The sequence below is a fragment of the Thamnophis sirtalis genome, unplaced genomic scaffold, assembly GCF_051295495.1.
Source record: "Thamnophis sirtalis isolate CommonGarterSnake01/CBP01778 unplaced genomic scaffold, rThaSir2_p1.2 scaffold_4, whole genome shotgun sequence".
Lineage (NCBI taxonomy): Eukaryota > Metazoa > Chordata > Lepidosauria > Squamata > Natricidae > Thamnophis > Thamnophis sirtalis.
The window spans coordinates 90,251,027-90,267,942 of NW_028261384.1; the positions used below are offsets into that span (position 1 = coordinate 90,251,027).

Here is a 16,916-nt window from a genome sequence, read left to right on the forward strand (position 1 = left end):
GCCAGCGGGGGGCACGCATGCATGCACAGCAGAGCTGAATTGAGGCGATGGCTCACGTGCCATCAGAGAGGGCGCAGCGTGCCACCTTTGGCACACATGCCATAAGTTTGCCATCATGGCTTTAGGAGGAGCAGGAGTGAAATCGATAGAGAAGGATCCAAGCCAAGTGGCAAATAAGCCATCCACTCTTCTTGCCCATGTGAAATAGTGCAGTTCTGCCCTCCTTCCTCTGGTTGGAAGCTTGAAGAAAAGCTAGCATTAAAAAAAACAACACACAATGTGAGAGGCATGAAAGGAATTCAGGCAACCTACTACTAACAGGGAGGGCAAAGGGTGGGGAACAAATGCCTGGGGTGGAGGCTGCGTGGTGACCAATGTAGAAGGGCAACCAGTGACTCCCAAGGCAGACTTCTGATTCCATCTGCTACTGGTCTCCTGAGTTCACCTGCAAAGTAAAAGCTGGTAAAATATAGAATATTTTATTGTATACACATCTTGTAGGGCAGTATCAGGAAAAAGGGGAGAAATACTGACTTGTTGGTATACTTAATTTAAGGGATCTCCCTCATGGGCTCTTTATGAGTAGAGGAGGGAACTTGCATTATAAAGACATGTGCAAATGGGAACAAGGACAAAATGAAATTCTCTAAAGTTGTTCACAAGATCCTTGGGAGACCAAACTTAGTAATAACATTTAAAACAATATTTTAGTTCTTTTAGATGAGGGCTGGCTTAGCTATTCTAGATAAAGGGGTGGGAGGCAGGCAGACTTCAGTGGCTCCATTCAATTTTTTCTTCTTTGCCCCAAGCACCAGGTTACTTCTCCCTTGCAATCGTAGATTGTTCTCTTCCCCCTCCCCAAAGGGGGTGGAAGAAAATTGAGTAAGGAGGGGAAAAGGAAAAGGGAAAACAAATCAATGAAGGCATCTTACTAAGATGTATTCAGTAAAGAACGTGCTGGCTCTGTCTTCTCTCACTTCTCTGCCTGCCTCTTGGTTCACTCGGTTTGTCTTTCCTCTTTTCTTTAATTTTTCTTTTATTCTAACCTTTACCCAGCCCACATTTCCATATCAAACCTGGGAGCATACCCTACAGCAGTTATAAAAAGGCCATCAAAGAGCAGCAATCTTAAGGGCGATACTCCAGCCAACGGGGGACGGCGTTGTTGTTTTTTTTCCCCTTCCTTTTTCACGGACGGACGGACACACAGACACACACACACAGAGACACACAGACACACACACACACACACACACACAGATACATACACACACAGACGCGCCACAGACACTCCTCCACCTCCTCTTCCCCAACCGGGAGATCTTTCTTCCTCCTTTCCTGAAGTTTACCCTCTCTGCCCTCCCCACCCGCCGCTTTTCTTCTCCTGCCAGCTTGCCCCGGCCATCCGTCACCATTTCCACCACGGGGAGGCAACGCGCCCAGCCCCTTCAGCGGCTGAGCATTGGCCGGAAAACTTTGGTCGCCGGGGCCATCGGCGTGGTGATGATCTTGATCCTGGTGATCCTCATTCCGGTGCTGGTGAGTTCCGTGGGCATCGATGGACACTACGAGATGCTGGGCACCTGCCGCATGGTCTGTGATCCCTACCTGGGCAAGACCAGCACCACGACCAGCGCCAGCGGCATCCGGAGCGACGGCGCCGAAAGCTTCAGTAGCACCAGTAGCGACCACAGCGGACTGCCCCCGCCATCCACCCTCGTCCAGGGGCCCCAGGGCAAGCCAGGGCGGCCGGGCAAGCCGGGCCCTCCTGGGTCCCCGGGAGAGCCGGGTCCCCCGGGCCCCCGGGGTCCCCCGGGGGAGAGGGGAGATCCTGGGAAAACCGGTCCGCCTGGCCTGCCCGGGCCGGGGCTGAGCACAGGGGCCATCAGTGCGGCCACCTATACCATGGTGCCCCGCGTGGCCTTTTACGCCGGCCTCAAGAACCCGCACGAGGGCTACGAGATACTCAAGTTCGACGATGTCGTAACCAACTTGGGAAACAACTACGATGCCGCTACGGGCAAGTTCACCTGCAACATCCCAGGCACCTATTTCTTCACCTACCACGTCCTGATGCGCGGCGGCGACGGGACCAGCATGTGGGCAGATCTATGCAAGAACGGGCAGGTAGGCGGGCGCCTCCGCTTGGCTCGTCTGGTCGGCCGATGGGGGAGCCTTGTCTTCCTAGGCGCAGTTGTCGGTCCCTTGGGATGGGGAAGGTGGGAGAGGGGACCGTCCGCCGAGCTGTGTTTTTAAAAGACCTGGCGAGCCTTCTTATTTACTGGAGGTAAGGAGGCCTTCCCCGAACTATTTAGGGATCCTGGGATGATGCCGCTTCCCCAAAGTACACAGTAACTTTAGTCCGCGTGCGTGCAGTTGGCGAAGGTGGCGTCTTGTCCCGCGAAAGCGGGACTGCGATACTCTCTCTGTCTGTACTAAAACCCTGCCGAACGGAGAGAGGCTACTTCTGCGCAAGTATGTACTGTATAGAATTCTGCGGGAAATAATTTGTAAAAGACCTAGAAACTCACCTCGCTGGGTAATTGCAAATCTGTGGGGAGAATCCCTTCTTCTATAATAGCGTAGTTGTCAAAGAGGTTGTGACAGGGAGTATCAGTGGCAGATATACCATGCATTTCCCTCCCTCCCTCTGGAAATGATAGGAAGCTCGATTCAATAACCAAACTATAAAATACTTCGCTTATAGAAGGACAGAAGCTAAAGGATAGTAGAAATTTGTAACTTTCTTAATAGAAACTTAGGTGCAAGACTCCTCCACCTTTTCCTTTATATCTCAGCACCCATACAGAACACAAAGTCCGCATTTCTGTCTTAATGCATCAAAAGAACATTAAAATCCAATAAAGTAATGCCTCCTGTCATTTATATTCCTGCTCTTTATTTTGCCCGTTGGGATGAGGGGAAAAAAACATCTGTGGTAACTAACACCTTTCCTCACCCAATTCTAGTGCCTCCCCTCCCCAACTCTTACCCACATCTCTCTAGTAAGCAACCTAACATTATTTTTACTGCATCATTTGATTCATGCATACTTTGTAGCAAGCCTTACTGAATTCAATGGAGCTTACTCCCTAACACCCTTTGAGTGAGGGAACTATTAGGCTTCAGTGCTAGTTAAATACACTGAAATGGAAATCGCTTTAATTTGCTCATTTAAATGTCTCTCTTTCTGATTCTCAAAATGTGTTGCATTTCAATTTTAATGTGTACACCCAGAGAGAGAGAGGGGGAGGGAGGGAGGGAGGGAGGGAGAGGAAGAGGGGTTGCTTTTCTTTAAAATAAGTCCTGAATGGTTGGGAAATAGCCTTTCAAAAAAGGAAATTAACTGCCTCTTCAATCACCCTGCCCAGGACCTCAAAAAACTCTTTTTTCTCACCAAATCATCCCTTTGTGATAGTACAAGTTCATATTGCCAGTGCCAGAGGGAGACTAACAATGAGTTCTTGATGCTTTCTAATTGAATTTCATAATTAAGTCCAGCCTCTGCAGAACGACTTTTCGTGTTGTATCCAGCTAACATCTTTCTCTCTCTTTCTTTTTTAATGTTCCTCCTCTCCTTGGTAATCCTTCAGCACTGCTTAACATGTGTTTACACAGATACTACCACTTGCAGAAATCTCACCTGTGTAGTTTTCAATAATTAATCAAACAGAAATCTCCACAGCTATAATGCAATCCTCACAATCACAAACTTGGGTTTCAATTTCCAAATACTGTTAGATTTGTTTCAATCCAAAGGTGTAAAAATATTATGGTACAAAAGAGAGGAATAAATCCTGCATCTAACATGAAGTAAAGCAAGCAACACAATGTATTTGTTAGTCTTTAGGGTACCAGAAGACTTGTTGTCATGACTTCAATCTCCTGCTCACCCATAAATATTTGTTGAAAAGGTGATTAAATCCACTTGTAACTGCTCTGATACCACGTCCTACAAAGAAATCCAATCTTTAATCAATAGCTAAGTGGTTAGCATAAGCTTAAATATGGAACAACAACAACAACAATACACACATCGCTATCTTTAAAAACTTTGCTGCAAACTCATTAATTCTCACATGTCAATGGGAAGAAATCTAAGATGGGAGACTATAAATTTTATTTTTCGCAGATATGTTTATATTTTTAAAGATAATTTTCTGAAGGTAAGAACCCCAAGGAGTAATATTTAGTGCGGGGAGACTCTTCCCTTAAAAATCACTGCACATTTTCTCTGCCAGTAGGCAATGCTTGCTGCTCAAATCTTTCAAATTTTTATTTATTATTTTGTTCTTGTTTTAACTGCCTGCTAGTGATTATAATATTTATATAGTTTTTATGTTTTTAATTGTATACTATCCAGAGTCATGCTGTGAGTGAGATGGGCAGCTTCTAATTTTGATTAATAAAAGGAGAAATAAAATTTTGAAAAGCAGGTGAGGGGGCAATTCTTCAATTGTTTGGGTTTCCCCTAATGGCTTGACTTCCTCTTGTTTTCTTCTAACTGTGTGCACTTTTGCTTTTTCATTTATTTATTTATTCAAATTAGTTATAGCCATCCAACGCCAATGAACTCTGAACACTTTCAAGTAAGTTTGAGGGAGCTTCAAGTAGAGCTCCTTCATCTTTGTTTTGATGATTTATGAGTTCTCTGACCAGATTACTCTCTGCTTAAAAAGAACTCTGGTTAAAATGCTTTACAAAATCTTTTAATCTGAAGAAAATGACATAATGATTTCTCATTGTTTTATTTGACATGAGTTGGCATCCCTATCCCTACAATATTAATTATGTCAGCCTGTTCCTTGTCGTTGCTGTAGCTCCTTGCTGTGGTACGGTTGTCTTAAACACAACAATGGCTCGAAATTCTTGATGAGGTGAAAGACAAGGATGCTTTCTCATATCATGTATAAAGCTTTACTGCTGTGACAGTTGAATTTAGTTGCATAACTGATGATAGGAAAATGTGCTCCCTATTAGTTTGGTTGGTACAGAATAAGTCATCTAACACATTTAGTCCTCAAACATTTCACTACCATCTACCAATATCCTTCTTTGAAGCAGCCAGCTCACTCTGTCTAATGTTGAAGCAGATCTAACATTCCAGGCTAGCATTAGACTCTTATAGAAGTAATAAATGGTTTCCCTGGGCAAATTAGTGTGCGTAGCACTATATTGTCAGGCAAGTGTTTGCTCTCCTGGCAGGTTTCCTGATTTCTTAGATTGCCCAGCATTGCCACCAGTTCATTGAAGAATGTCTCTGCCCTGAATAATTGCATGAGAAGCAGAAATTTGACAGGTGCCACCTTATCTGATATGGAAGTATAGTAATGGAACAAAAAGGTATCTGCTGAATTTCTGCTTCTTATGCATGTCAGGACTCTGCTCCTCCAATAAACAGACATAGAAGTGAAAGGATTTGGGTGACTACTTTTACTTCTGTGTACACAATATAAATTGTAATTGTCTTCATGATTTATCTTATGCCATGTAAATCCCATTTTTGGCCAATTTTACAATAGCCTACTGTACAAATTCTACAAAGATTGGAAGTGTCCATCAACTTTCAATTCAGATTCAATTCAAATCTCAATTCAGAAAACAAATTACCATGAACTGATTAGAGGACTATCAAAGTTAATTTAGGACCTGAATCCAAATTTCAGTGAAGAAATCAAAATATCAGTGTTTGATAGATTTGAAATCAACAAATGAGTGACTTCTTTAAATTTGATGAAGTTTGAGGGAATGCTAGCTCTTTATGACAGTATGAAGCCTGTCAATTTTCAGAGTAGTAGATGGAAGGTATTTTTGTGTTTGGTACGTTTATAGATTGATTTTTTTAAAAAACCAAAAAAATAGCTGCTGCTGCTTTCTATGTAGAATTGAATCAAATTTTCAATAAGTGGCCTCTTCTGATGGAATAAGGTTTATTGAATTTGAAATGAGTAGTTTAAAACGTTTATTTCTTTTGCAGAAGGGAAGTTTTGAAGTCTTATTATTTAGGAGAAAAGATTCCTGTAGTTTTTAAAAGAGATGGCCTCAGCACTAACATATTAGCAAAATAATGCAAGTATTATTTAATTTTATGTGCAAGTAAAATCTTCTATTTTGTGTTCTTGATGAGACAGGAAAGCTTCAGGAACCTCTCAGTTGAGATTAAAAAATCACAGTAGGAAGAGATGGATGTTGTTTATGGAAGATATCCACAGCTGAACGAAAAAGGCTTCAGCAGCCAACATTTTCAAAATCTCTCTGCTTCATCCTTCTACATCCTGCAATTATGGCCAATTATTTTCTTATCTGTTGCTGGGGGGAAAAAGAACACTATCAGAGAGCATGGAACTCTTTATATGGAAGTTTATCTGCCAATTAGTGTTATTCTCTTTGAAGTACCTCTGACACGTTTCCAAGGGAATCCTGAGGATTCTGCAGAAAAATAATTAATAACGAGTAAAATAGATAAACAACTTTATCAAATTTCTCTTCGTTTGTGGGTTGGCTTGTCCCAGTCTGGCTTATTTGCAGAAGTGTAATAATTATATACTTCAGTTGTGGAAAACCAATGCCCTGGTCTATATTATTGTCCAGATTTCAGCTCCCAATCATCCCAGCTTTTATGACAAATAGAATTCTGGGAGTTGAAGTTCACAGTTTAAGATTGCCACAGTTAAGAAATAATGATCTAGGGACTGAAGTAGATGTTCTGGAAGGAAGTTCCAAATATAATAAATAACGTAGCTATAGGGAGACTTTGGTTTTGAGTTCATGTATGTATGTATGTATGTATGTATGTATGTATGTATGTATGTATGTATGTATATGTATACACACACACACACACACACATATCACATGCACCTGCCTGCCCCCCATCCAAATCATATTTTTATTCATGGCTTTTAGCAGGTTTAGAACACCCTGAATTTCTAGAGCTAGATAAGTGAAGGCCAGTGAAGGTCAGCAAAATTATGAGAACTAAGAATAGAAAAATAATAAAGGAAATTTTCTGGAAGTAGGTTCTTTGGTCACTACGTTTAGCTTTTTAATCATATTTTTCTTCTATTGCAGTAATATTCTGAATATCTGTGTTACATTTCAATAAACATTGTTCTAAGACTAGTTTCCATATTTGCTACATCTGGATTTCTCTATACAGCAATAATGTTCCCAAGGCTCACCCCGACACCTTTCAGAAATGCAAAGTCCAAGAAATAGCATGTGATTTTTAAAGCTTTAATTGTCAGTTTTTAATGGGGATGCACTTGTCGCACCTTGAATGTCACACCTGAATTTTCTTCAGTGTCACAAATAAGATGGAGAGGAGAGAAAAAGCAGAGTTGTTAAGTAAGAAAATATGATTCTCCAATTCATTTTGTAAGTCTGAAAAGTCTAAAAGGCCAGCAGGTGCTGCAACTTTAAATATTTAATAACTTCCCAATCAGCAAATATATTTTTCTCTTCCTTTTTCTCCTAGTTTCCCTTTGTCCGTTTGCATTTTTTTTGCAAAACTCAACTCAGGAATGTAACCCAGAGGACAAAAAGTGAAGCATTGTTGTGTACAGAATGTGACTTTTTGCCATCTAAAACATGAATTTTCTCAAATCTCTATTTCTGGACCAAGAATAGCTAATGGCTTTTTGTTAACTGCTCTGAGTGTGATAGATATAAACCAAAATGGCTGTGGGCAAATCATGCCTCTTTCCAATCAATCCAAAATGTGAGGATAACAATATTAGCTGACTTCATAGAAGGTGTCAAGGTTTGATGGTGGGAAGGAGAGGAGAGATACTGATTACTATGTTAAGTACTTTATAGCCTCAAGACCCAGTTCTGTCATGTCTAGGTATAAATGCTCAGAGAGTTATCAAGCAGGGTTCTCAGCTTTTGAACACAGCTCTCCAGAGTTTCCTTTAAAAGCAGCTTGCTCTGTTGATATTATCAGGTAACAATGCCTATCTCCGTATTTGAGAAATGAAACATTCACTGCAGCTTAAGACTCTTCAAAAACATCAGTTTGGGGAAGGACACTTTGGAGCTCATGCTGCCTCCCTATTTTATCACTTTCGGAACTGTCCTCTATAGGAGATTATATGTATCTCTTATGGTGCATAATGTAAGGTAGGACAACATGTTTTAGTCAATTAATGGCCTTATTCCAAACTTTATTCTTTTATATGAGGATATAATCTGTCTTAAACCCACAATATGCATCAGCCCATAATATTTCTGATTTGCTTTTGATTTAGCATGTTGCATGGATCCAGCTTTATGAAGGTTTATGAAGTATTCTTATATATAACTCAGACCACTGAACTGTTCAGCAAACCACAATGAAATAAATGATGGCATAATTCAATGCACCAGGTCAAATCAGATTTGTTTTATAAAATGATCCATAATATGCATAAATCATGCTAAACCAAAACAAACAAACCACATTACAATTTAGTATGGTGCGTGAACCTTATACTTATTAATGGAGGCACAATTAAATCAAAATGTAGTGTTCTTGCTTGTGGTTAGTGTATTGAGGAAAGCTAGACAATATGATTTCTAAGTCATGGATTAAAATGTTACTGCTTGTGAATGTAGATAATTTATCTATTAGGGCAGGATTAAGAAAATGATGGCATCATATGTTAGATTTTTGTTACAACTATAGCTGTATTAAATATATTTAATTATTGCATTGTGGCAACAAGCCTTAAGATTGAAATACTTCATTCCTCTGATTTCTAATTCACCTAATCCTGCCACTTTCCTTCATTTAAAAATTATCACAATGTCAGTCACAATACAAGAGTAAAAACCTTCCTTTTCCATCCATAACTATTACCTGTGAATTAGGGACGGTTGCTGAGATTAGAGAAATTGGTGAAGATACCATTCAAAGAGAGGTCAGGAGATGCAAATAATGAAAGTAAATGACTAAAACTGAAGCAGGAGTGGAGCAAAGAGATAAGCTCTTGTGGAAAAATTATAATTTCTACTATGCATTTTTTTTATCATATAGGAGACAAAAGCTGCACAGAGCTTCATATAACTGTTTCATCTTAAAATCCCACTCCTTCAAAACACGTGTTTTGCATATCAAAGGTCCCAGGGTTAATCCTGACCTCTTAAAGATCTTAGAATTAAGTGAAAAGTACAGCAATTTTTGACAAACCACTGCCTTAAATTATTTTCTTCCTTCCTCTATTCTCCTCCCCCCACCTGCAAATTGTGCAAACCAAAAATCAAACAACATCCTGGATAATTGGGATGCAGGAAGAAGCTGGCACAAGCCAGTGCAGGCTTGGTAATTTTGGACCTATGATTTTGTGGTCAATTAGAATAAAAACCTGAAGTCTCATGTTATCAAATGTAGCCAATTAAAGCTGCTTGGAATGATTCTCAGCCATAAGTCAGAGGTGCTAAAATCCCCACTTCTGCACAACCATTAATGGGGTAGGCAGGGTTGAGTTTACGGTAATATCGGCCTGCAGCAACTGGGGAGGAGAATGCTGTGTTTATCCCATATATACAGGAAGAGCTCTTTGGTTCTTTCCCCATTCTAGTTTTTTTCCCAGAAAAACTTCCAAGAATGTTGCACTGCAGTATCCAAAATTAAGGTAAAAATTGTTATTGTTAGTATATAAACGCTATGGTTAAAGAAAAAGATTTCCTTCATGAAGCCTATTTTCTAAGAACCTGACACTTCTCCCATTTGTAATGTGTGTGTGCACATCTTTTTGTGCCCCTCCAGCCCCCGATATAGTTCTTTCAACAATATTTTTTCCCCATTTTCTCCAGAAGAGACTTGATCACTTTTAATTCTTGGACTAAGTGCCTTAGAGTATGTGTAGAATGTCTCTATCTAAGGAACTCAAGATGATAACGAGTTTTAGAAGAACCATACAGCATAAAAGCTGTTACATTTCACAGGGAGTGTTTTCCTAGCAAAGTCAAGGAGTTCCATGTCTTGAAAATTAATTATTTCAAAATAATACTGTACAGTGCCGGAGACAGAAAGTGAAGCCTAGCACGTTCAGCTCAGTGTTTAAAAAGCATGTTCTGTGCCAGTTGGTGCAATTATGAATACAGATAGCCGTCAACTTATTACCACAATTGATCCCAAAATTTCTGTTGGTAAGTGAGGTAGTAACTTTTGCTTCATTTTACAACCTTTCTTGACACAGTTATTAAGTGAATCACTACAGTTATGTTAATTACATGGCTGTTAAGCGAATCTGACTTTGCATTTTATTTTTATTTCATTTTCATTTTCATTTTATACAATCACTTATATACTGTGCATAAAAAAAAGAAAAAAGGAAAAAAAAAAAAAACCCCACATAACACTTCATTCCCCCATACACCCTCTCCTCTCCCCCTCCAACTTTCCTTTCACCCCTCCAGCATTCCCCTCCTACTTCCCTACCCCCTCAGACATCTCCCCCTCCCTCCATTTCACCCTCCTTACATTCCCTCTCACTCCCTCTTTACTTCTCCCTTCTCTTTCCCTCTTCTCCTCACTTTGGTGTATTCATACAATTCAATTTGTTTTTTACAATAAAAGTAGAGAAAGAAAAAAAGAAAAAAAAAGAAAAACGAGCCACAGTACACAAGTGAATTCTTATTGTTCTAAGGATTGAAACTGTAATTCCCCCCTCCCCCCTCCCCTCTATAATCCCCCCTCCCTAACCCCCTTACGGCTTCGCAGGTCCCATGCCCGGCATAGTTCTTTAACAAGCATTTGAGTATAATAAGGTCAGCTAACTTTAAAATTAAAAAAATAAGATAAAAGTAAAGCCAAAAAGAAAAAGGAAAAATAATAGAAAATAAAAAATAAAAAACAAAAAAGAAACACCCACACTCACACACAAAAAGAAGAAAGAAACAAAGTTGAGGACTACCGCTGTAAGTTGAGGACTACCTGTAGTACAGGATTTTAGCCTCACAAGGAGCTGTGCCTCAAAAAGAGGATTTTCAAGCAGCCTGCTCTTGGTGGAAATCCTGATAAATTCTCCACCCACTCATTTGATACTTTCCTTGGAACTAACCAGCAGCTAGATCTGAGGAATTGAAAGGCCCCTGTAAGACAGCAATGTGTTTATTTGTTTAATTAATTGCATTTTTTTGGAATGAGTAACAATTTGGTGGACAGTTGGCGGTTGAGAATTTCCACATTAGATGTAGGGTTGTCGTTTTAAAAAAATATATTTTGGTTTCTGCTCACACTAATTCCTTCCTACCATGCAACATCTACAGTATTTATTGAGCAGTATACACTTTGTTTTATGTAGCATTTTTATTGTTAGTGAAAATAACTCCAGATGATTCTTCAGTGACCCTAATGATAAAAGTCTAAGAGCCATTCAACTCAGTTAACTTATTTTCAGGTGACCTATTGATCCCTCTCTGTCAGTTCCTCCTGTCCAAAAGGAACACACACACACAGAAACATAATCTACCAGCCAAGATCAGGACATCTATAGCTGAGAAAAATAGCCAAAATAATCAGCAGAAGTTTCAAAAATAATAAAGGCTAAACAATACAATTAGGAAAGAAAATACAGAATGAAGTCATGCTGTTAAGAAAGCTTAGTCAAAGGCATCTAGAAAGCAAAGAAGTCACTGAGATTGTCTCTAGTCTTTTGTCCACAGATTTTATGCAAAAACAGCAAATAATTCTGTCAAACTCATTCAGTGTTCAATAGCTCTTCAGGACAGGGACGTGCAGTCAGGGGAGGCAGGGCCTCACCACTGTCATGATGAAAAGAAAAAAATTAAAAGGAAAAAGGCAGAGATAGTTGCTGCCAGAGTCACAGTGGATGACTCTGCTTAGTGCTTAACTGCAGAGGGAGGCAAGAGAACCACATGCCTCCTTTAGACTATCGTTATGATCACTTCAGCGGAGTTAAGCAAGGGTTAAAAGGTGAAAAATTCCTTATGCAAAGGAGGCACATGGTTCTCTTGCCTCCTGCTCTGGCAGCAGCAGCTCTTGCCTTTTTCTTTTTATACTTTTTACATTTTCATCATGGTGGACAACAGGAGAGTTGAAATCCTCTGTGACACAGCTGGAAAAGGTATGTGGGTTGGACGGAGGGAGGGGGGAGGAATTCAAAATTATTGTAATTTAATTTGTAAGTAATTTTTTATTGTGAGTAATTTGTGTGTGTGTGTCCGTGTGTTTCAATTTGAGAGAGAGTTTGTTTGAGAAGAGAGGGAAGGGGCAGAGGCAGGGAGGGCAGCCTTGTTTGAGAAGAGAGGGGCAGCCCGCCAGCAGAAGCCTCTGCTGGCGGGCTGGAGCTTGCTTTCTTTTGCCTCTGTGCCCCCCTTCCCTTCTCCTCTCCCCCCCACTGGGAGCCCCATCCTGCTCCCCTCTCCCTTTCCTCCTCCTCCTCTCCCCTTTCTTCGCCAGCTGCCGCCTCACCCCCTGCCTCCTCCATCCCCGCCGCTGTGTCCAACAGGTGTCTCGCGTCTATGGCGGACATAAACATGAGATGCCTGTCGGACACAGCAGCGGAGATGTTGCTTCTCGCTGCTGCTGCGCTCTTGCCTCACCAAGAGCTCACCGTAATCCTCACCGCACGTCACTGCTTCAGGATCAAGGGCAGTCAGAGAAATTCCTGAATAGCAATAGCAATAGCAGTTAGACTTATATACCGCTTCATAGGGCTTTCAGCCCTCTCTAAGCGGTTTTCAGAGTCAGCATATTGCCCCCAACAACAATCCAGGTCCTCATTTTACCCACCTCGGAAGGATGGAAGGCTGAGTCAACCCTGAGCCGGTGAGATTTGAACAGCCGAACTGCAGAACTGCAGTCAGCTGAAGTAGCCTGCAGTGCTGCATTTAACCACTGTGCCACCTCGGCTCTAAATAGGAGGAAATTCCTTCCTCCTATTTTACTCTCAAGTCTTCTCCTTTTAGTTCTTGATTCTTTGTTTTAGTTTGTTGTTATTCTACTGCTTGGGGATTGCATAGTATCTTCAGGAACAAGAATTTGAGCTTACAGTACATGGTCTGGGTGGTTAAGTGGCACGAGGCTAGGAAGTGGGAGACCATGAGTTCTAGTCCTGCCCTAGTCATGAAAGCGAGCTGGATTGTTGGACTAGTCATTCTCTGTCAGTCCACCGTACAGAATTGTTGTTGGGTGACAATAGAAGGAAGGTTATGTTGGAAAGGCCCATCACCTTGAGTTATTTGTAAAAATAATAAAGACAGGATACAAATGAATAAATTGGTTGTCTCAAGTCTGATTCTGAAACCTGAGGATAATCTTTTTTAAGTTCAATGAATTCCTCCTCTATTGTTTCCATCTCTTCTTCTGAGAATTATTGGTCTGAGTGTGTCACGATAGTCAGACTCTGAATGGCTTTTTCAGTTCTTTCTGCTTAGTACTCTTCCACCATATTTCCCATCCCACCCTGTAACCAGTGATACAGGGCAGCATTTCAACCACTATAGGCCTCCTTACAATGGAAATGTGATGCACATCTTACATTTCTGCCCAAGTTTATAATTAAAGTAAAGAAGGTCTAATGGGAACACAATGACAACAACTACAACCCTACTTTGGCTGCTAAATCAGAAATCAGATTCTTACCTGAATAATAGACACACAAGCTTGTTGCCTGAGCATCAAATCAAATAGCTCTACTTACTTTTTAAATACAAACCTAAATCTTTCATTCTTGAAAAGGAATGAACTAGTTAATTTCTCAATTTTAGGAATTTATTTATACTTCTTGAAAAATACCTTCTTCCTCCTGTTCTCTGTAACACCCTCAGCAGGGTCTCCACCTCACACTCCAAGCTGAAGCAAGGTTGCCAAACAAATTATCTTGTTATTTAAAGATAGGCAAAACCAGTTCACTTCAGTTTGGAGCTCAGCATTTTCCATTTTGGCAAAGCCAGGCTTGTTTTCCAAATCCAGAATTATCTGTAGGGCAAGCCTTTCAAATGTGGAGGCGAAACCACTACACATCCAGATCCTAATTTGCGCGCAGTTGTTCCTTCTTGTCCTTCCTTGACTGTTGCTAGTTTTGGCTTATAAAAAAAAACAGCAGGATATTATTTGATTAGTTGCTTGCATATTAGGGGAGTTATGGTTTAGTTATGGTTAATTTACCAATGCATTTGACCTCTTTCCTTTAGTAGATCTTCAGATATGGGTTTTTACTTTTCACAACTGTTGCAATGATTATCTAGATTGGCCTTCCATAATTATGCTAGCTGGAGATTAGAGTGTTGTAGTCAACATACTTAGAAGGCATCAGGTTGAAAATGACTGATTTAGACAATACTCTGAGAACTTGGAGAAAAGCACTTAATCTTTCAGTTTCCTTATGAATTATTGGAAAGCAAAATATGCTAAATTAGGATGGGAAGGAACCCCCAAGGGAGGATGAGGGATTTGGTGGGTTATAGCATCCTTTCCCCTGCACTTCTAAACTGTCATTCACAGGGGCTCTCAGAAGAGCATCCTCTCATTTTTCATAATCAGTGGGCCCTGCTGCCCTTGCTCACCATGGATAAAAAATGCTAGATCGTTAGGATCGTAAATCAGCAGTGGCACTTCAGGAGCACCAGCGTCCCTTGTAATTGCAATCTCTACTGGTGATCAGAGCTATTCTGGTCCCTGGAGAAAAATAACTCACCTCTCAGCCACTGTTATCCTTCTCATCCATTACCCCAAAGAGTGAGAGCTACAAGCACCAGGAAGCCTCATTCAGGGAATCAGTTACATAACGCACAGAGAAAAGCAGACTCTGTGTGTGTGATTGTGAGGTCTGAATCTGAATTATTCCTATACCACATGAATGATGTATGAAAACAGCAACAGCATTCAAAGAGCAGTTTGTAAAGAGAGTGGCATGAAGTTCTCTCTTTCCACCTTAGGAATTCAGGGTTCAGCAGCCAGTGGAGTTTCCTGAATATATGCAGAGATCTTTCCTTCCCATTCTTCATATCGTCTAGCATGGCAACATGCTGTCCTAGTCATAACTGCTCAGAAAGATACCCAGGTATAACACAGCTGGCATGCCAACACCAGAAATTACAAAGGTTTGGAAACAATGTTGGCCTGGTGCCATAGCAACTGGGAAGCTTTTGAGGACATTCAATGTATTGGTTTACATAGCTTTACAATCACAAATGTCTCTAGGAAGGGGTTGTTGGTTTTTTGGGGGGGAACGACGATAACAAATTTACACAAATCTGTACATTCATAAAACATGGGGGTGGAGACTTTTTTTTTTTTTTTTGTAAAGGCAGAAAGCAGAGTTTGGTCATGGAATAGACCTGGTAAAACCTGAATAGCAAAATGAGACATCCAGTTACTGATTATCTTGAAAGGAAAATGAACAAACATTGATTTGTTGATTGGCCAGCTTCAAGGGAAAAGGAGTGAGCATTGATTGACTAAAGGTTTCCTGTATGCAATTCTATATGACTATGACCATAGTGTTTTAATGTCAGAATAAATATACAAATAGTGTAGTCTCCCTATCAATCTTGGTACAGTAATTATTGATCTGGACTGAGGAATAATGGGAGATAAAAGAGTTGGGGTCTGGAAGGATAATATTAAACAAATACAAAATTGTGATGTGGATTACCACTATAATGTTGTGTCATTTGGGGGGGGGGGGAATCAGCAAAGGATGTTGTGCAGTCATACCAATTTATACCTAATTAAAAGAACTCCTTGATGGAAAGTTTTTGGCTGGAGGCCTTATAGTAGATAATGCTTTCCTTAAAAGGCATTTAGCTTGATTTGTTTGGTTAAGTCTTCTGGAGCAATCTGCCTCTCAGGCATATTTCTGAATTACTCATAGTGGATTCTGCATTGCTCACAGATATTTGGAGGATCTATGTTTGGAGATGGAGTCTATTCAGTGTTATGAGAAGAACCCAAAAGTAACATGGTCTCCTGCCAGATTAATAAAAGGTGTGTGAAAGACTGCCAACTATACCAAATAAAACCAATAAACTCAACCATAAAAACTATCCAGTTTTTGGTTAGATTTGTGCAATATATTAAGTCATATACATTGAAAAAATAAAATCCAAATTAACAGTAATCATGCTTATCACATTGTACAACGGAATTGTTAGGTCTCTTGCTGACCTCATTAAAACATTTGGGGGAACCCCACCTGCAAGTATTTGTACTCATATAAACATGAGTCTTTTCAAATAAATAACAAATCATTGCATATTTATTGCACCCATAGGATTTGTCATTTGCAAAGACTGTGACGTTACCACTTTTTGTTTATAAAACTTGCCTTAAAAGAAGAACTACCCTAGGTGGGCTGTATAAATCCTGGTTGAACTTGTTATAAGCACAAAGAATGGGTGTTGGTGTTACCTGATATGCTCATTCTCTGTTGAAGTGGAGACAGCAGCCAGACTGGGTTTGCTCCGTCCAGTAACCAATTGGACTGAAGCTACACTTATGATATCATTGGGCCCTTGTGGCTCCTCCCCAGTTCAGACGAAGGAAAACTGTAGACTCAAGTGAGAATTGTGAGAAAAAAACGTATATGTATCAAGTCCATAGTCTCTGTTTCTCTCTCTTCCACACAAAAAAGTTCCATTGCGTGACTCATCCCAGGGTTGAGCTGGCTGCTGTCTCCACTTCAACAGAGAATGAGCATATCAGTTCAGAACCAATGCCCATTCTTTTGTGATCGTGGAGACAGCAGCCAGACTGGGATGTACCAAAGACTTGGCTGTCCACTAGGGTGGGAATACTAAAGAAACCCCATTAAGGCACAAGCATTTGTTGCAGCACCCTGCGCCCAAAAGCCATGTCAGCTGACACATTCTTGTCCAACTTGTAATGATGTATGAAGACTGTGGGAGATGCCCATGTGGCTACCCGGCAGACTTCTTCCAACGTGGCTTGCGTGGACCAAGCAGCA

At 40.6% G+C, this 16,916-nt stretch overlaps 1 protein-coding gene across 1 annotated transcript in view; it reads left to right on the forward strand.

Moving 5' to 3' along the window:
* Positions 1–1,374: 1,374 nt before the first annotated feature.
* C1QL1 (complement C1q like 1) overlaps positions 1,375–16,916 on the forward strand; it is a 42,951-nt gene continuing 27,409 nt past the window's right edge. Inside the window, exon 1 of the mRNA XM_087713362.1 lies at positions 1,375–2,127. Coding sequence (XP_087569488.1) covers positions 1,504–2,127 — 624 coding nt within the window. The 5' untranslated portion in view covers positions 1,375–1,503. The remainder of the gene's footprint in view (positions 2,128–16,916) is intronic.